Source organism: Bufo bufo, chromosome 6 (genome assembly GCF_905171765.1).
Source record: "Bufo bufo chromosome 6, aBufBuf1.1, whole genome shotgun sequence".
Lineage (NCBI taxonomy): Eukaryota > Metazoa > Chordata > Amphibia > Anura > Bufonidae > Bufo > Bufo bufo.
Window position 1 is genome coordinate 274,949,926 of NC_053394.1, and position 21,792 is coordinate 274,971,717.

General features: G+C 44.1%; 1 protein-coding gene across 4 annotated transcripts in view; it reads right to left on the reverse strand.

Annotated features, from left to right (window-relative positions):
- MICU1 (mitochondrial calcium uptake 1) overlaps positions 1–21,792 on the reverse strand; it is a 291,530-nt gene that overhangs the window by 65,791 nt on the left and 203,947 nt on the right. For all 4 annotated transcript variants that reach the window (XM_040435039.1, XM_040435038.1, XM_040435037.1 and 1 more), the window contains one exon: positions 14,240–14,377. In XM_040435039.1, coding sequence (XP_040290973.1) covers positions 14,240–14,377 — 138 coding nt within the window. The remainder of the gene's footprint in view (positions 1–14,239; positions 14,378–21,792) is intronic.

Here is a 21,792-nt window from a genome sequence, read left to right on the forward strand (position 1 = left end):
TTGATTGTCACTCAGTGTTGCTTCCTAAGTGGACAGTTTGATTTCACAGAAGTGTGATTGACTTGGAGTTACATTGTGTTGTTTAAGTGTTCCCTTTATTTTTTTTGAGCAGTGTATTAAAACAATTACACCAAAATGTTTGGTCTAAATACAGAAAGAAAAAAAAAGCAGACATTGCCTGTCACCTGCTTTTTGGGCATACACATGTCTGGATGGTCAAACAGCACCGCAACCATGCCCCTTACTTTTTGTACATTTTCCATTGATTGTAAAAGACAATTAATACAAAAGCGTGATGTATGCAAATACTTGGAGTCACATAGGTGGTGCAGAAGCCTTGCAGAATCCGAGTCATTTCTGTAAGCCATGCCTTCTAATTGAATGCCCTCTGGCCAAAGCCATCCATACGTGATGGCAAATATAGAAGAAAAGTCCATTTAGGATTTATTACATGCTGTTTTGCCACGGAAATGGCTGTTGATTTAACCCTCTCATTTACAAAGGGGGATGTCAATGGTAGTGATCTGCAGTATAAATTGACGTGATGTAGATTTCAAATCCGCTCCAGAGGTCAATTTATGCTACAAATATTTTTTTCACATATTGGGGGAGATATATCAATACTGGCGGATCCATTTGCCAGTCTAGATCTCCCTGCGCTGGCATGAGATGTGCCTGATTTGTTAAGAGGCAAAAGCATCTCTGCCCTGCTGCGCGCCTACAAATGAAGCCTACGCCAGTTACAGGCTGGTGTAGACTTCAGCCATAACTTCTGCTATTTTCTGGCGAAAGTTATAGTAAATGCGACGTGTGCGAAACCATGCCCCCTTCCATTAAGCTATGCCCCCTTTCCTCTGCACTTTATAGAAGCGCATAGAAGCTCAAAAAGTCGCAAATTATGGTGCACAGATGCCGTGCGCCATAATGCGTGACTTTTTTATGCAATAATTTTGGCATAAAAGCATTGATCAATGTCCCCCCAGTGTGTAGATGAGATTTCTTAAAATCTCATCCACTCTAATTACTGTACAACGTTGCAGATTTCCACCACAAAAAAACACGGTGTATCCGCTTGTGTGAACATACCCTTACAGAGACAACACGGCAGACAGCAGTCTTACACTGCCAAAGCAATTTAAATCTATTAACATTTTAGCAAGTTGCTGACAGCAGAACAATTGCAACTGGGAATGAGGACAATTAAGTGATCGCATCCTGCTGCTGTAAGGAAATTGACATTAGGTAAGTAGTAGAAACTTGTCAGTATTCAACGTTTTATAATGTGCATAATCCGCTTCGTGAACTAGTCCTCGGAAAATCACAGGCGTGCATCACATCAGTGCTGAACTTCAGATCATTAAAAGAAAAAAAAAGAAAAGATTTACTGTGAACAGAAATTATATTTGCCAACGCTGTTTCCTCCTCCAGAAATAGGAATCTAGAGCACTCCTGTAATAGGCGATAAGAAATGCTTGGTTCTTATGCTATTCAGCAAACTGGCTCAGAATGAACCTCAAATGAAAAGAAAGAGTTATATAGCAGCATTAATAGGATTTCAGCTCTGCCGGTCTTTACAAGCCTAAAGGATAGCGCAGCATGAGAAGGACAATTGCTGAGCATAAATAGTGCACAAGACACGAGCTTGTCTGACCCCAGGCTGCTGACAGATCAGAGGAATACCAGATGTGTAAATCTTTTCATGCCTTCTTTTGCAGTGTCCACTGGAGGCTAATATTGGTAGGTTGCCGTCAAAACAGGCCAAGGATCAGCAACCTATGAAATTCCAACCACCAGTACGCACACATGCTCAGCTGTTCTGAAAACTGCCATAAAAATGAAAGCAGCATGCTGGGAGTTATAGTTTCACAGCAGCTGGAGTGTCACAGGTTGTGGACCTTTGGTTTAGGCCCCATTCACACAACTGTATTTTTGGTCTGTATGTGGTCTGCATTTTTTTGTGATCCGGATAAAGACCAATTCATTTCAATGAGAACGCAAAAGATCTGGAAAGCACACAGTGTGCTGTCCGCATCCGTATATGCGTTCCACGGCCCTGCAAAAAAATAAAAATAAATGGAACATGTCCTACTCTTGTCTGTTTTGCAGACAAGAATATCATTTGTAATATTGTGGGAATAGTGCAGGAACAACGGAAGGGGAAAATGCGGGATGTACGTGGCTGAGGTCATGTTTTGTGGATTCAAAGTTTGTGGTCACGGACACGGTCGTGTGAATGGTCCCCAAGACGTACAGTAGATCCTACAGACTCCTTTCCACATATTGCTTGTTGTGCTATTCCATACAACACAAAAATGTATACTGGCTCATTGGCGGCTGTAAGGACACTCTTTTGGAGTCCTTTAGGTGAATGGATGCCTATAGGTATGTTTGATGTATGTGCCGGGAACTTTGCTGATGCATACGGCAAATTACCACTGCAAAACACAGTAAAAAGATACTTTAAAAGGGTTTTCTGAGATTTTAATACTGAAGACCTATCCTCTGGACAGGTCACCAGAATCTGATGGGTGGGGGTCTGACACCTGGGATGCCCACCGATCAGCTGTTTGAGAATACCCCAGCACAGTGCCATACACGGTAAAGCAGCTGTGCTTGGTATCGCGCCCATCTCTGCCCTGTACAGAGAAAAGGGCTCCAAATTTTTTATAAAGACCAATTGAAAAACAGTTTTTTAGCGCAAAATGAGTACAAATGTAATAATATAAAAAATACCCCCATAGCTGTACATAGCCTTTTAGAAGTCAACTTTCTGCCAAAACCTTTCAGACCCAATTCCACTAATAGGGCCTCATGCAGAAGACAGTATCAGTTTTGTGGTCCGCCAAATAACGATGCAGTCTGTGTGCCGCCCACTTTTTTTTGCAGATCCATTGACTTCAATGAGTCAGTGGTCCACATTTTGCAGATACAGTTGCAAGAAAAAGTATGTGAACCCTTTGGAATGATATGGATTTCTGCACAAATTGGTCATAAAATGTGATCTGATCTTCATCTAAGTCACAACAATAGACAATTACAGTCTGCTTAAACTAATAACACACAAATAAATAAATGTTACCATCTTTTTATTGAACACACCATGTAAAGATTCACAGTGCAGGTGGAAAAAGTATGTAAACACCTAGACTAATGACATCTCCAAGAGCTAATTGGAGTGAGGTGTCAGACAACTGGAGTCCAATCAATGAGATGAGATGAGATTGGAGGCGTTGGTTACAGCTGCCCTGTAAAAAAAACGCACACCAGTTCCGGGTTTGCTCTTCACAAGAAGCATTGCCTGATGTGAATGATGCCTCGCACAAAAGAGCTCTCAGAAGACCTACGATTAAGAATTGTTGACTTGCATAAAGCTGGAAAGGGTTATAAAAGTATCTCCAAAAGCCTTGCTGTTCATCAGTCCACGGTAAGACAAATTGTCTATAAAATGGAGAAAGTTCAGCACTGCTGCTACTCTACCTAGGAGTGGCAGTCCTGTAAATATGACTGCAAGAGCACAGCACAGACTGCTCAATGAGGTGAAGAAGAATTCTAGAGTGTCAGCTAAAGACTTACAAAAGTCTCTGGCATATGCTAACATCCCTGTTAACGAATCTACGATACGTAAAACACTAAACAAGAATGGATTTCATGGGAGGATACCACAGAGGAAGCCACTGCTGTCCAAAAAAAGCATTGTTGCACGTTTACAGTTTGCACAAGAGCACCTGGATGTTCCACAGCAGTACTGGCAAAATATTTTCAACCTGCACTGTGAATGTTTACATGGTGTGTTCAATAAAAACATTGTAACATTTAATTCTTTGTGTGTTTTCTCTACTTCTATAATACATAGTAATACCTCCAAAAATAGTTATTACTTTACATTCCCCATATGTCTACTTCATGTTTGGATCATTTTGGGAATGATATTTTATTTTTTGGGGATGTTACAAGGCTTAGAAGTTTAGAAGCAAATCTTGAAATTTTTCAGAAATTTTCAAAAACCCAATTTTTAGGGACCAGTTCAGGTCTGAAGTCACTTTGCGAGGCTTACATAATAGAAACCACCCAAAAATGACCCCATTCTATAAACTACACCCCTCAAGGTATTCAAAACTGATTTTACAAAGGTAGTTAACCCTTTAGGTGTTCCACAAGAATTAATGGAAAATAGAGATACAATTAAAAAATTTAACTTTTTGGGCAGATTTTCCATTTTAATAATTTTTTTCCAGTAACAAAGCAAGGGTTAAAAGCCAAACCAAACTCAATATTTATGGCCCCGATTCTGTAGTTTACAGAAACACCCCATATGTGGTCGCAAACCACTGTACGGGCACACGGCAGGGTGCAGAAGGAAAGGAATGCCATACGGTTTTTGGAAGGCAGGTTTTGCTGGACTGTTTTTTTTTGACACCATGTCCCATTTGAAGCCCCCCTGATGCACCCCTAGACTAGAAACTCCAAAAAAGTGGCCCCATTTTAGAAACTATGAGATAGGGTGGCAGTATTGTTGGTACTAGTTTAGGGTACATATGATTTTTGGTTGCTCTATATTCAACTTTTTGTGAGGCAAGATAACAAGAAATAGCTGTTTTGGCACCGTTTTTATTTTTTGTTATTTACAACATTCATCTGAAGTTTTAGTGTCTCCATATTCTGAGAGCCATAGTTTTTTCAGTTTTTTGGGCGATTATCTTAAGTAGGGTCTCATTTTTTGCGGGATGAGATGACGGTTTGATTGGCACTATTTTGGGGTGCATAGGACTTTTTGATCGCTTGCTATTACACTTTTTGTGATGTAAGGTGACAAAAAATGGTTTATTTAGCACAGTTTTTATTTTTTACGGTGTTCATCTGAGAGGTTAGGTCATGTGATATTTTTATAGAGCCAGTCGATACGAACGCGGCAATACCAAATATGTATACTTTTTATTTATTTATGTAAGTTTTACACAATAACAGCTTTTTTCAAACAAAAAAAATTATGTTTTAGTGTCTCCATATTCTGAGACATAGGGCCAGATTTATCATTACTCTGACAGCTCACTCCACTTTAACATATGGCTAAAGTCAGATTTATGATCGGCCCTTTAAGACTGTAATAAATGTGGTTTGACGGTAGCAGTTTATCCGTCAGTAAGCAGCTTTACAAAAGTCGGACATCTTTACGAAAAAGTCGCACGTTTTTATGAAAAAGTCGCATGTTCTATTAAAAAGTCTCATAAGATAAGCATGGTCCTCACTGGAGTGAAATTGCAACTTTTTTGCGACTTTTTAAATAGTCCCAATAGTAAATCTGTCTAGAGATTCATTTAAATAAGAAAACACGCCCACTTTCAGAAAACTGGCGAGCATAGTGCAGAGCAGAAAAAAGTCGCAAATTTGTGCTCAGTTTTAGCGTTTGGGACTTTTTTGGGACTTTTTCACTCCATTATTCTGACCTGAGCTAATGATAAATCTGGCCCATAGTTTTTTTTAGTTTTTGGGCGATTGTCTCAGGTAGGGGCTAATGTTTTGTGGGATGAGGTGACGGTTAGATTGCCCACCAAAATAGTACCAAACACCTTTTTGATCGCTTGCTGTTGTACTTTTTGTGATGTAAGGTGACAAAAAAATGGTTTATTTAGCACGGTTTTTATTTTTCACGGTGTTCATCTGAGGGGTTAGGTAATGTGATATGTTTATAGAGCCGGTCGATACGGACGCGGCGATACCTAATATGTATACTTTTTTTTTTTCCTATTTTTTACCAATTTTTTTAACTTAATTTGGGGAAAATGACGTTTTTGTTTATTTTTACTTGAAACATAATTTTTTGGGGGGGAAAACTATTTTTTCACTTTATTTTTTGTCCCACTTTGGGACTTGAACTTTTGGGGGTATATTCCTTTACAATGCATTCCAATACTTCTGTATTGGAATGCATTGGCTGTATGAGGAATACTTTGCGATTACTCATACAGCTTCCGGGGCCTGTGAGATCCAGGGGGCTGGATACGGGACCCCCCCGCGCATTTAGCTGAGGTGCCTGCTCAATGATCGGAACAACACATGACGTACCGCTGAGGCGCCCGCCGGTGATCGGAACAACACATGACGTACCGGTACGTCATGTGTCTTAAGGACTCTGGAAACATGCCGTACTAGTACGTCATGTGTCCGTAAGGGGTTAAGCAGACTGTGATTGTCTATTGTTGTGACTTAGATGAAGATCAGATCACATTTTATGACCAATTTGTGCAGAAATCCATATCATTCCAGAGGGTTCACATACTTTTTCTTGCAACTGTATATGTTATCTTTTTGCTGAATGGACATACATATGGGGAAAGCACAGGCATGATCTGTGTGCTTTCCGTATTCCTAAGTCTCATCTGCAAAAAGATAGAACATGTCCTATACTTGGCCGCAAAATGAGGACCATGGTGGGTCAATGGGTCCACATAAAAATGCATATGCAACAAGGGCGGTATCCTCATTTTGCTGGTCCGCAATTTGCGAACTGCAGTCATATGCATTAGGCCTAAAATGCATGTAGAAAGCAGAGGAGATGAGCTACTGCTAAACACCTCTGTCACTGTACAGAAAGTACAAGAATGAGCATGATTCCCATGAGTTCTATTCAGTTCATTAAATACAGTGCGGGGAAATCAGATTCCCTGTGGTTGTGATTACAACACATTACCCAAATATAAACTGCCATGAAACGCACATAGCCTAGTAAAAGGTTACAAGAAATACAGAGAAAACTTTATTTCCCTGCAGTTTCCCTGCTCAGCGGTGTAACTACCATAGTGGCAGATCATGCGACTGCTATGGGGCCCAGGGCAAGAGGGGGCCCAGTTGGGAACATCCCCTCTTCTACTGGGGGTGAAAACTTGGTCAGGACTCTACCCTCTAAAGCAGGGGTGGGCAACTTCCTGCCTGCGGGCCGCATTCGGCCCCCGGGATCAATTCATATGGCCCCAGGCCCCTGACAGAACATACGGTAAAAATGCTAATGACCGCTCCCATTATGGAAGCAGTCATTAACATGCGGGAGACAAGGGAGGTGAGAACAGCACTGCACTGGCTGTCCTCACCTTCCCTGGTCTTCTTCCGCCCCCGCTCTGTGTCCTGACACGTACAGTGTCAGGACGTAGTGCACGTAGGTGCACACTATGACCTTACGCTGTGCGCTGTCAGGTCACAGTACAGCGCGGCGGGAAGACGACCAGGGAGGGTAAGTGAATCTGCCAAGTGGCAGCGCCGTCCGGAGCTGGAGAGGCAAGTGGAATGTGGCGTCCTGCTCATATTTTAGGACAGGTTGCTGGCAGTCATTTTAAATCATTACCAGAGAACCCTTTTAGCCAGGGACTGTAATTTAAAAGATGTTTGCTCTGAGGAAATGCAAAGCGCATTATAGAAAGGTGTCCATGCTGGTCATAGCAGCCAACGAGGATTCCATATTGTCACGGAACCATGAACCAGACGTACAACAAGAGATAAGTGAAAATAAGAAGGCTTTATTGAAAATAAAGCTGTAAAGCAAAAGTCCAAACGGATGGTGAAACCGAGCAGAGTCTTTGCGAAGCCAGAGGTCAGGAACCAGAAGGGTAGTCAGACGAAGCCAGGATCAGGAACCAGCAGGGTAGTCAGACGAAGCCAGGATCAGGAACCAGCAGGGTAGTCAGACGAAGCCAGGATCAGGAACCAGCAGGGTAGTCAGACGAAGCCAGGATCAGGAACCAGAAGCAGCAGCAGTCTTAGAAGCATGTGAACACAAGAGGACCAAGCAAGGAACTGAAGCCACAGACCTCCTATATATATGAGCTAGGCATCCAGCTCCTCCCAGGGGAAGGAGGAGCCGCAGGGTGGAAGGCTACAAGAAACCCAGAAACCAAGATGGCCGCCAGCACATGTCAAACGAAGGAGAGCAGCAAGCAGGTGAGACCATGACAGTACCTCCCCCTCAAGGGCCCCTCCTCCGCGGAGCACAAAACGGTTTCTGAGGGAAGCGTGCGTGGAAGGCTCGGAGCAAGGCAGGAGCATGGACATCTGCGGAGGGAACCCAGGAACGCTCCTCTGGACCATAACCACGCCAATGGACCAAAAACTGCAACCGACCGCGGACCAGGCGTGAGTCCAGGATATTGCTCACCTCATATTCCTCACGATTGCCCACTTGGACCGGACGAGGCCGAGGAACCGAGGAAGTGAAACGATTACACACCAGTGGCTTCAACAGGGAGACATGAAACACGTTGGAGATCCGCATGCCAGGAGGAAGCGCAAGGGCATAGGCTACCGGGTTTACCCTGCGAAGCACTCGGAAGGGACCAACAAAGCGAGGCGCCAGCTTGGGAGTGGGCACTCGAAGGTTGAGGTTGCGGGTGGACAACCATACACGGTCTCCGACCTGGTAGGAAGGAGCAGGCGCTCGTCTGCGATCAGCCTGGAGTCTCTGGCGCTGCGCAGAGACCTCAAGGGACTTCTGGATCTGTACCCAAGAAGCACGTAGGACGGAAAGGTGATCCTCCACAGCCGGAATATCCTGGGGAGAGAATACCTCCGGTAACACGGCAGGTTGGAACCCATAATTGGCCATGAAGGGAGACGTCCCAGAGGAAGAGTTCACCGCCGTGTTCCTGGCAAACTCAGCCCAAGGCAGGAGGTCAACCCAATTGTCTTGGTGATCGGAGACATAGCAACGAAGGAATTGCTCCAAGGCCTGATTGGATCGTTCTGCGGCCCCATTGGACTGAGGGTGGTAGGCCGAGGAGAAGGAGAGATGAATCCCCAACTGGGAGCAAAAGGCGCGCCAGAACCTGGACACAAACTGACTCCCCCGATCCGACACAATCTCCTTAGGCAAACCGTGCAACCGGAAGACCTCCCTGGCAAAAATCGTGGCCAACTCTTGTGCAGAGGGTAACTTCTTGAGAGGAACACAGTGGCACATTTTGGAAAACCGATCCACAATCATGAGAATGACCGTATGGCCTCGGGATGCAGGGAGGTCCACAATGAAATCCATCCCCAGGTGTGACCATGGGCGCTCCCCGGTGGCTATGGGTTGCAGAAGGCCCAACGGAAGGTGCCGAGGGGACTTACTCTGGGCACAAATGGAGCATGCCGCTACATATGCGGCGATGTCGGAACGTAGGGAAGGCCACCAGAACAGACGTGAAACAGCCCAGGACAGCTGATTATTTCCAGGATGCCCCGCGGTCTTGGAGTTATGGTAGGTTCGCAACAACCGAGTGCGCAACTCCTCAGGCACAAAACATCTGCCGTTGGGTCTCCCAGAGGGAGCACCAGATTGAGCCGCCAAAATCTGCTCACCCAGGGGAGAGGTCAGGCTGGTGCGAATGGCAGCCAGGATCTGATTCGGAGGTATGACCGAAGTCGGAATCGACTCCTCCCTGGACAGCTCGGAGTACTGCCGTGATAAGGCATCCGCCCTGATGTTCTTGGAACCGGGTAGGTAGGAGACCACGTAATTAAAACGTGACAAGAACAGAGCCCATCTGGCCTGACGTGGTGTCAATCTCTTGGCCTCAGAAAGGTAGGTCAGATTCTTGTGGTCCGTCAGGATGAGAACCGGAACCACCGAACCCTTGAGCAAGTGCCTCCATTCATTAAGGGCCTGCACGATGGCCAATAACTCCCTGTCACCAATCTGATAGTTGCACTCCGCGGAAGACAGTTTCCGGGAGTAAAACCCACAAGGAAGCAGAGGGCCCTCTGGTGTTCTACGCTGAGACAGAAGGGCGCCTACTCCCGTCTCAGACGCGTCCACCTCGAGGACAAAGGGCAACCCAGGGTTGGGATGCGACAGAATCGGAGCCGACACAAAGGCGGACTTTAGGGCCTCAAAAGCTCGGATGGCCTCGAGCGGCCAGACCTGGGAATTACTGCCCTTCCTGGTCAGATCCGTGAGAGGCTTGGCCAGCATGGAAAAGTCCCTGATGAACTTCCGATAATAATTGGCGAAGCCCAAAAAGCGCTGCAGGGAACGAAGACCACTGGGCTGGGGCCACTGTAAGACAGCCGAAACCTTCTCAGGATCCATGGAGAACCCCTCAGCGGAAATGATGTAACCTAAGAAGGTTACCTGGGATCGGTGAAATTCGCATTTCTCAAGCTTACCGAACAGCTTGTTCTCTCGTAACCGTTGCAACACTCGTCTGACATCCAGAATGTGGGCCTCCATGGATTCAGAATATACCAAGATGTCATCCAAATAGACTACCACACACTGCTGCAACAGGTCACGGAAAACATCGTTGATGAATTCCTGAAAGACTGCGGGCGCATTGCACAACCCAAAGGGCATAACCAAGGATTCGTAATGACCGGTCCTGGTGTTAAACGCGGTCTTCCACTCATCGCCCGCCTTGATCCTTACCAGGTTATATGCCGCCCTCAGGTCGAGTTTGGTAAAGACCGTGGCCCCTTTAAGGCGATCGAACAGCTCGGAAATCAAGGGTATCGGGTAAGCGTTCTTGATCGTGATGCGATTGAGACCCCTGTAATCGATGCAAGGCCTCAACTCACCGCCCTCCTTTTTCACAAAGAAAAATCCAGCCCCTGCCGGGGACGAAGATTTGCGAATGTGTCCGCGTGAAAGCGCCTCCCTCACGTACTCCTCCATGGCCTCATTCTCCGCTACCGACAGTGGATAGACTTTGCCACGAGGAGGAACGGCACCAGATTGTAACTCTATGGCACAATCGTATGGGCGGTGCGGAGGTAGGGCAACCGCGCGCACCTTATCGAATACATCCCGGTACTCCTCGTATTCAGGAGGCAACAGAGAGTCCGAGGAAGTACACAGCAACTTGACAGACCCATGGATGCAACTAGCCCCACACTGCGGTGACCACGAGAGGATCTCGACCGATCTCCAATCGAAAGTCGGATTATGCTTCTGGAGCCAGGGGTACCCCAAGACCACCGAGTAGTGTGGAGACGAAATAACCTGGAGGCAGACCGACTCTCTGTGAACGGCACCAATGGCTATCCCCACTGGAAGGGTCTCATGAGTCACGTGTGGCGGCAGAAGGGGTCTGCCGTCTATCGCCTCAAGAGCCAGTGGGGAACCTCGAGCCTGCAGAGGAATGGAATTGGCGGCAGCGAACACACTATCAATGAACAAACCACCAGCACCAGAGTCCACCAACGCCTGGGTCGTCACCGAGCCCCCGACCCAGGAGAGGACCACAGTGATCAGTGGTTTGTCAACACGGGAAACCGGGGACGAGGAGACTCCACCCAAGATCTGCCCCCGACAAGATCTCAGGGTACGAGCGTTTCCCGGGCGGTTCGGACATGCCAACCGAAAATGCCCACCGAGACCACAGTACATGCATCGGCCCTCGCGTCTCCGGAGTGCCCTCTCCCCCTCGGACAGGCGAGCAAACCCCAGCTGCATGGGTTCACCCCCAGACAAGTCATCCCCAGGAGGCGTGGGAGGAGAGGGAGGCACGGGTGGGACAGCAAACGTAGGCACCAATCTGTTTGAAGACCTCCGCAGGTTCTCCTTAAAGGAAGGTCTCTCCCTGAGTCTGGTGTCAATCAAAATCAGGAAAGAAATAAGAGACTCGAGCTCAACTGGTAGGTCCTTAGCTGCAACCTCATCCTTCAAGGCATCCGAGAGACCATGAGAGAAAGCAGCGACCAGAGCCTCATTATTCCAGCCCACCTCTGCTGCCAGGGTACGAAACTCAATGGCGTATTCAGCTACGGATCGTGAACCCTGTCTGATGGACATAAGGAGCTTCGCAGCAGAGGCAGCACGAGCCGGCACATCGAATACCTTCCGAAGAGAAGCAACAAAACCGGAAAACTCGGCAACCACCGGATTGTTGTTCTCCCATAAAGGGCTGGCCCAGGCCAAGGCCTTGTCCGAGAGCAGCGAGATCAAGAAGCCCACCTTTGATCTCTCAGTAGGAAAGGCATGTGGCAGCAACTCGAAATAAATGCCCACCTGGTTAAGGAAACCTCGGCACTGAGTTGGCTCTCCCCCAAAGCGCTGTGGAAGAGGGGCAGAACCGGTCATACCCCGAAACACCGCAGGCGCAACAACAGGTGTCGGGGTAGACTCTGGCGCAACAACCGGAGCGGCAGTAGGAGCGAGCCCAGGAGCGACAACCGACCCATCGGCAACGAGAGCGAAATGAGCCGTGCGTTCAAGCAGGGTTTGCAACGCCACAGCGAACCGACCCAACAGGTGATCCTGCTGATCAAGTCTGGCAACCAGCGTGGGTAGCGAGGATGGCCCTGTACCGTCAGAATTCATGGCTTGGTCCTAATGTCACGGAACCATGAACCAGACGTACAACAAGAGATAAGTGAAAATAAGAAGGCTTTATTGAAAATAAAGCTGTAAAGCAAAAGTCCAAACGGATGGTGAAACCGAGCAGAGTCTTTGCGAAGCCAGAGGTCAGGAACTAGAAGGGTAGTCAGACGAAGCCAGGATCAGGAACCAGCAGGGTAGTCAGACGAAGCCAGGATCAGGAACCAGCAGGGTAGTCAGACGAAGCCAGGATCAGGAACCAGCAGGGTAGTCAGACGAAGCCAGGATCAGGAACCAGAAGCAGCAGCAGTCTTAGAAGCATGTGAACACAAGAGGACCAAGCAAGGAACTGAAGCCACAGACCTCCTATATATATATGAGCTAGGCATCCAGCTCCTCCCAGGGGAAGGAGGAGCCGCAGGGTGGAAGGCTACAAGAAACCCAGAAACCAAGATGGCCGCCAGCACATGTCAAACGAAGGAGAGCAGCAAGCAGGTGAGACCATGACACATATCAGCTGAAACCAAAGGTGTCTACTGGCTCAACCCTTCACAGAGTCTGCACCATTGAGCTAACATTGCATTTTTACACTATTTTAAAGGCTTTTTCCCAAAAAATGAAGATTTATCTGATCATTCAGAACCCACACATAACGAGTCTGATCTGAGGCTGAGGTAGGCTGGGGGGTTTGATAGGAGACTGATTTGAAGCTCATGGAGGTGGGGGCAGATCTGAGGCTGAGAAAGGGACAAAGGCAGGGACAGTTGCGAAGGAAGAGGCAGGGACAGTGGCAGAGTGAAAGCTGGGTGAACCCCTCTCTGGATCCCCATGGGTTTAGCTTGGCTGCCATAATACTGTAAAGAACTAAATAAGATTCTGAACTTAAAAATTACACTGCTGTCTGTGGTCAAAATAGCGCCTGTACTATATGTAATCAATCTATAGTGCAGGCGCCATTTTGTGCTGCAAAAATACAGCGCTCTATTTTATTTAAGTGCAATTTCTGTAACTTACCCCTAAGTCACTTAAACATTTGACTGCTATAATTGGTCAAACATATAAGTTGAGAATTTTGTGTGGCTGGCGAACGATGTTACAAATATCCAAATGGCCCTCGGCAGCAAAAAGGTTCCCCATCCCTGCTCTAAAGTAACAACTATTAGCAAATGAGGCAGTGAAAAAAATGGCCCAATTGTCACTGAAAGGGGTTTAGGCCAAAACCCTTCTGTCCTGTGTGTGGGGCCTGGTTTGATCCTTGCTATGGGGCTTTTACTTCTCTATGTATGCACACTGCTCAGCGGTCTGGCTGATCTAAGGGGTATGGGGGTATTATGACTCTTCCTTGACAGAGGATGTCAGGGGGAAAGAAGGACTAGGCAAGTTATATGCCAGATCCCTTTGCTCTGGCATGAGATAAGCCACCATCAGGTGTCTGGCAGAGACCTTCTCTCCAAACCAACTGTGCATGTGTATGGTGGAGTCAAGACGATATGCTAAAAGAAAACGGGATTAAAAAAAAAAAAAAACTCACCCGTTACATCCCAGCCACTCAAGTGTTCACCGTCAGTGGTGACCTTTGCAGTGAGGACTATGTAACCACTGAAGCCAATCAATGGCGGTGATGCGTCCACACAGAGCACAAGACTACTGAGGTTAGTCATTAGTGGCTGCAGTCACATAGGTTTACGGGCACATTATTGCTACACCAAAGTAAACAATGACTGCAGGGACCACTGGTGTAGCTGCGCCGGAGCGGAGTAGCAGGAGGATCAAAAGATAATTAGTGATTTTTTGTTTATTTCTGCATATTTCTTGCTGTTAGAAAATGTTTACATTCCAAGACAATCCCTTTAACTGTTTACTAAGTCTTTTGTGGACAGAATAGCTTTGTGATGGAGCAATAAAGCATTACTGTTTAGCACTAACAGGCAAATAGGATGCAATGTAAGTACTTACCTCTCCATCTTTGAAACGTTTTTTCAGCTGCTTTAGCATTAGAGTGAGTTTCTTGGACTGCACACCACTGTACGCCAGCAACATGCTGCCAAACTGCCGCTCTGTGATGCGACCATTTACTGGATCATGACGCTCAAACTAAAATAGAGAAAAAACATTACTTATTATAAGGCAAGCAAGACAGTTGTGAACTTCATTACTGTACATGAGGCAAAGGAACCTGACAACCAGGGAAAAAGCAGTAGGTGCAATACTACCGATAAGTACCTAGTAGGCACTTTGTGTAACCTATTTGCTGGTACATGGTATAGCGCCACTTCTACAGAAAATGTAATGGTGACAAACCACTCCCTGAACTGATGCGTAAGAACCAAAAGCATCCCAGCACCCAAACTGCTCCACGTCTGTTCTCCCAAATGATAGCAATGGGAGCGTGACCATACACAAGAAGGGAAGTTTCCAACTGATGGAGTAGACAGCTCTATAGACTACTGAAAGAAAAAAGAACCCTGAAAAGGGGGTCTACACTACGTGTACTACTATTACACGGTGAATTTGCCCACGTCGTGACCAAAGATCGCAATGTAGGGTGACTGCCATAATAATGATGGGGTCACAGCACGATCGCCACTCATTAACGGCAAAAAATGATTCCTATGGCAGCCCCACTACACCGCGATACTTGGGCATGCCAAAATCATTGTGAAGCTGTATCCTTAGGGTACCTGCGCACGAGGGCAGATTTCAAAAACAGAAAATCTGCGGTTTGGTATCTGTACCAAAAAACCTTGCGGTTTTTGATGCAGATTTGTATCGCACAAACAATTGACAATTGATTTCTAAATCCACACAGCAGGTCAATTTCCGCTCAGAAGAAAAAAACTAAATGAACATGAGATTTCACACACTTTCCTAATACTGTGTTACCCTGCGCTTTTTCTACTCGTAAATCTACAAAGAAGAACCGCACGTAATCTGCATCGGGTGCAAGTACCCTTAGGCCCTGGTAACACATCAGTTATTTGGTCAGTTTTTGTGAGCCAAAATCAGGAGTGGAGACTACTAGTCAGAGATAGGGTATAATGAAAAGATCTGCTCCTGTTCTCCGTTTTTGACCAACACTTGGTTTAGCTCACATTTAGATTAAAATAACTGAAGTGTGAACAAGGCCTCAGACAGTATTTAATGTTTACCAATAAACTGGCTGCCTCCTTGTGAATAGATGACATGAAAAACTGCTTTTCAATACAACAAGCCTATCATTTAACCGATCTAGCGCACGCCATTTAACGTTAAGGTCGATTTCACGCAGTTAGTGTTTAGTCAGCGATTTCCATCAGTGATTGTGAGCTAAAATGAGGAGTGGCAGCTACACAGGAATAAGGTATAATGGAAGGATTGACACCTGTTTCATGTTTTTGACCCGCAACTGTTTCTGGATCACAAGCACTGATCAAAAAATAAATGACCAAACACTGACTGTGTGAAAATAGTCTGAGGCCTAGTTCACACTTCAGTTATTTCCATCAGTTATTAGGAGCCAAAAACAGAGATTAGGTGTAAAGGAAAGATTTCTTCCTGTTCTGTGTTTTTTTGACCCGCACCTGGTTTTGGCTCACAGTCACTGATGGAAATAACTGATCAAATAACTGAAGTGTGAACTAGGCCTAAGGGCACAACCACACATAATGGAATGTCCACTGTGGATTTTACCACGTTTCTGTAGCAAAATCTACAGCAAATCCGTAGAAAAATCGCCCTGTGCCACTTGCGGATTTGCCATGGACTGTGACCTCTGCACTGCAGAAGGTGAAATTCGCAGCATCAATTGACATGCCGCATATTTAACCAATTCATTACCAGAGTGTTCATCCCCCTTCCATACCTAGTTAGTTTTAAAGTTATAGCATTGGAACTATCTAACAGCAAATAACTTTCATTTCTGAGCCAACCTACCTGTATTTGATATTTTACCAATTATTTTTTTTAAAGGGGATCGGTCACCTGTCTGACCTGTTGCATGAGCGCTTGGTGTCTGAAGGCATCTGTGTTGGTCCCATGTTCATATGTGCCTGCACTGCTGAGAAAAATGAAGTTTTCATATATTCAAATGAGCCTCTAGGAGCAACGGGGGCGTTACTGTTACACCTAGAGGCTCTGCTCTCTCTGCCACTGCTGTGCCCTCTACACTTTGATTGACAAGAGCCAGGCGTTATGACGTTTACACTGCCTGGCCAATCAAAGCGCAGAGGGTGCGGAAGTTAGAGTAAACAGAGCCTCTAGGTGTAATGACAACGCCCCCATTGCACCTAGAAGCTCATTTGCATATATTAAAATATCATTTTTCTCAGCAATGCGGGCACATATGAACATGGGACCAACACAGATGCCTTCAGCTGCCAAATGCCCATGCAACAGGTCAGTCCGTTTCATAGGTACAAATCTGCTGACAGATTTTAATGTTAACATGAGAAAATGTTTAATAATTGAAAAAATAATTGTTTTTGTATATCTTGCTCAAATGCTATACTAAATATAGCTAAAATGAATACCTATATTTTTTAACAAAAAAAAAAATGCAATTGTTTATTTTACACACACAAAATGTTGACGATTTTCTGCACACAAATCTACAGTGCATCTATCCTGTGTTGCCTCAAGGTTCTTCAGTTTGACCTGTTAAGAACAATGCTCTAACATGTAGTGATTCCAGAACCTGATAAAAGTTATAACTAGAGATGAGCGAATTTCAGGTTATAAAATTCGTTCACGCTTCGTTTGGTAGTATAACGCAATTCTGCTTTCACAACCAAACGAAGCGTAAATGAATTTCAAAATATGAAATTCGCTCATTAGTTATAACGTATTTTAGAGACAACCACATTATATTATACTGACTACCAGAAGTATCAGCCTACTTAGAAAAGTCAATGAAATCAATTGTATTTGACCTCAGAGCATAGGCATGGGAGAAACTGTAGACACATGAGATAAGGATAGCCGACAACTCTTAAAAATATTCATGTAAAGTGCATAATTCAGTCTTTAATGGTGTTACACAAAGCATAGTAATACATCAAAGTCATGTTAGCAGTTCAGCGCTCCAAGCTCTGCACGCCACTAGAATTTTTTTTCAGTCTAAAATCCAACTAAAGGCTGTATCGTTCTCATCTGATACATGAACAATTTATTTTAAAAGCATACACTTGGCAAACACTTGAATATAAAATATATATTCAAAATAAAGTAGAAATACAGGCAAAGAAAAATATATATACTTTCAACTTGTTTAGCAAACCTAAAACTTCTCTAAGAACCAACAACCGTTATAGAGCGGAACAAACAAAATCTTGTAGGGGTATGGAGTTAGTTAGACTTCAGAATCCACTTAGGCTTCTTTCATACTAGCGTTAGGCTTGTCCGGCAGAATGTTCCGCATGCTGCGTTCTTCTGTCCAGCCGCCTCTCGGCATGTTTGCCGTGCTATGGCCGCATCTCCCGCCCGTCCCCATTACAGTGAAAGGGGCTGGGTCAGGCTTCCAGCAGCACACATGTGCAAATGTTAGTACGGATCCAGCAGGCTGTTCCCCTGCAAGCCTTAACCCCTTCCCGACATACGACATAATAGTATGTCATGGTGCGCACCCGATCACTGAAGGGGCCCGGCAGTCCCTGATAGCCGGGCCCCTGCTGTATCCGCTGGCATCACTGTAAAAGTCGATGATGGCGGATTAAACCCTTTTATGCCGCGGTCAGAGCTTACCGCGGCATAGAAGGGGTTTGCAGCGGGTGAGGGAGCCCATCAGGGATGGGTGACAAGGCAGCCCGATGCCATGCACAGGGCTGCCCAATGCCTTGAAGGGCATTGGGACCTGAATTCTACAGGGGCCGAGGAGATCCAGCCCCAGGATGGGTCTCCGAGGCAACCTGTTAGTGTATTACTCAGTGTAATATGCTAACAGGCAAAGCATTACAATACAGATGTAATGTAATGCATTGCAGAGAGGATCAGACCCTCAAAAGTTTAAGTCCCAGAGTTGGACAGAAATAAAGTTTAAAAAAAACCTAAAAAAATGTGTTAATAAAACAAAGTTTCAAGTAAAAAAAAAATATATATATATAAAACGCCCCTTTCCCCTGATTTTATAATAAAAAATAGAAAGAAAAAAACACACATATTTGGTATCACTGCGTCCATAACGACTGGCTCTATTAATGTATCACATGATCCACCCTGTCCGATAAACGCCATTAAAAAAAAATTAAAACGGTGTCGAAAAAAGCCATTTTTGTCACCTTACATCACAAAAAGTGCAACACCAAGTGATCAAAAAGGCATATGTCCCACAAAATGTTACTAATAAAACCGCTGCCTCATCCCGCAAAAAATAAGCCCCTACATAAGAAAATCGCTCTCAGAACATGGAGACATTAAAACATTTTTTTTGCTTCAAAAATGCTATTATTGTCTTAAAGTGAAATAAATTAAAAAAAAGCAGACATATTAGGTATTGCCGCTTCCGTAACAACCTGCTCTATAAATATATCACATAACCTAACCCATCAGGTGAACACTGTAATTTTTTTCAAAATAAAAACAGTGCCAAAAAAGTCTTTTTTTTTGTCACCTAACATCACAAAGTGCAACACCAAGCGATCAAAAAGGCGTATGCCCCCCAAAATAGTACCAGTCACCTCCTCCCAAAGAAAATGAGACCCTACCTAATACAATCGGTCAAAAAATAAAAAAGCTATGGCTCTCAGACTATGGAGACACTAAAACTTTTTGGTTTCAAAAAGGCTATTATTGTGTAAAACTTAAATAAATAAGAAAAAGTATACATATTAGGTACTGTCACGTCCATAACAATCTGCTCTATAAAAGGTCACATGACCTAATCCCTCAGGTGAACGCTGTAAAAAAAAAAAAAAAAAAAAAAACTGTGCCAAAAAAAACCAATTTTTTGGTCACCTTGCCCCATAAAGTGTAATAATGAATGATCAAAAAAAAAACATAGGTACCCAAAAATGGTACCAATAAAAACGTCAACTCTTCCTGCAAAAAACGAGCCCCTGCACAAGATGATCGGCAGAAAAAAAAATAAAAAATATGGCATTCAGAAAATGGAGACACAAAAACATTTTTTTTTTCCAAAAATGCCTTGTTTTGTAAAACTGAAACAAAGCAGACATATTAGATATCACTGCGTCCGTAACAACCTGCTCTATAAAACTAGCACATGATCTAACCTGTCAGATGAATATTGCAAAAAATAAAAATGGTGCCAAAACAGACAATTTTTGGTTACCTTGTCACAAAAAAAACACAATATAGAGCATTAAAAAATCATATGTACCCCAAAATAGTACCAATAAAACTGTCACCTTACCCCCTAGTTTCCAAAATCGGGTCACTTTTTGGGAGTTTCTACTGTAAGTGTGCATCAGAGGGGCTTCAAATGGGAAATGGCATCTAAAAACCAGTCCAGCAAAAATCTGCATTTCAAAAACCATACGGCGCTCCTTTTGTTCTGCGCCCTACCATGTGCCCTTACATCAGTTTATGACCACATGTGGGGTGTTTCTGTAAACCGCAGAATCAGGGTAATAAATATTGAGTTTTGTTTGGCTGTTAACCCTTGATGTGTTAAAGAAAAAAAATGGATTAAAAAAGTAAAATTTTGAAATTTCATCTCCATTTTCCTTCAATTCTTGTGGAACGCCTAAAGGGTTAACAAAGTTTGTAAAATCTGTTTTGAGTAACTTGAGGGGTGTAGTTTCTACAATGGGGTCATTTATGGGGGGTTTCCACTATGTAAGCCCCACAAAGTGACTTTAGACCTGAACTGGTCCTTAAGTAGGTTTTGGAAATTTTCTTAAAAATTTTAAGAATTGCTTCTAAAATTCTAAGCCTTCTAACGTCCTAAAAAAATAAAATGACATTTACAAAATGATGCCAACATAAAGTAGACATATGGGAAATGTTAAGTAATAAATATTTTATGAGGTATCACTTTCTGTTTTAAAAGCAGAGAAATAAAAATTTAAAAAATTGTGAATTTTTCAAAAAGCTTGGTAAATTTAAGATTTTATTCATAAATAAAGGTGAAATATATTGACTCAAATTTCTGACTATGATTAAGTACAATGTGTCACGAGAAAACAGTCTCAGAATGGATTGGATAAGTAAAAGTGTTCCAGATTTATTACCATGTAAAGTGACATGTCAGATTTGCAAAAAATGGCCTGGGCAGGAGGATGAAAACTGTCCCGGTGTAGAAGGGGTTAAGCTGGTTGTCTCACTCACTTCAGCAAATGGCATTTATCATGCAGAGAAAGTTAATACTAATACAATACTAATGTATTGTGATTGTCCATATTGCCTCCTTTGCTCGCTTGATTCATTTTTTAATCAATCACATTATACACTGCTCTTTTCCATGGTTACGACCACCCTGCAGTCCAGCAGTGGTGGTCATGCTTGCACACTATAGAAAAAAATGCTTCCGGTCACCAGAGAGGCCGGCGTTTTTTCCTATAATTTGCAAGCATGACCACCACTGCTGGATTGCAGGGTGGTCGTAACAATGGAAATAAGAAGTGCATAATGTGATGGAAAAATTTATTAAACCAGCAAAGGAGGCAATATGGACAATCACAATACATTAGTAAGTGCCTTGTATGAACTTTCTCTACATGATAAATGACATTTGCTGAAGTGAGACAACCCCTTTAAAGGGGTATTCCATTTAGATTTAGTTATCCCATACCAGTGTAGTATATACTTGAATAGAAATGAGCCCATTGAAATGAATGGGACAGCTTGTAGTTACACCTACTCACCCCTGCACTGTCGATGGCGAGCAGATAAACAATAAAAGGAAGGCTGCGCTCACACGGAGTGTAGCCTTCTCTTCAACCAGCTGATCGGCAGGGTTGCCAGGTGTTGGACCCCCGCCCATCTGATATTGATGACCTGTCCTGAGGATAGGTCATCAATAATAAAAACCCGGAAAACCCCTTTAAAAGGAAAAAAAAGAAGAGGTGATAGATGATTGATGGATGGATACCATGGCATAAATCACGAGAACGCCAAATCAGAACAGAACACAGGATACTCTGGAGAAGAACTATTCATATGGTCACCCAAGAGTTAAAACCAATCTGAAAGCAGATAACCGAAAATAATACATTTTGGATTCCGCTGTGGTCTATGAGGTTTTCACGTTTCTATTAACATATAAAAGTGACTGATTTCGAAAGGGAAGAAGCTAGGTCTCCTGATATCCAAGTTTAATAGGTTCCAGCACATTTATGAGACTATAAGGAGATCTTACCTGCCCACAAAATGTTCTCCTCAGCCTTTTGCTATAACTAAATGCACAGGTCTTCTCAATAAGCAATTCACAGTTTGTCCATTTAGTGCCTGATAAGACAGCCAGCCATTCCCTGATAAAGTAATCCCTGTACACAGACATTCCTATCTATTTCTCAGACACCTATTCTACTAGAATAAAGATACCAGACTCCAGGGTATACACTCAGAAATAAAAC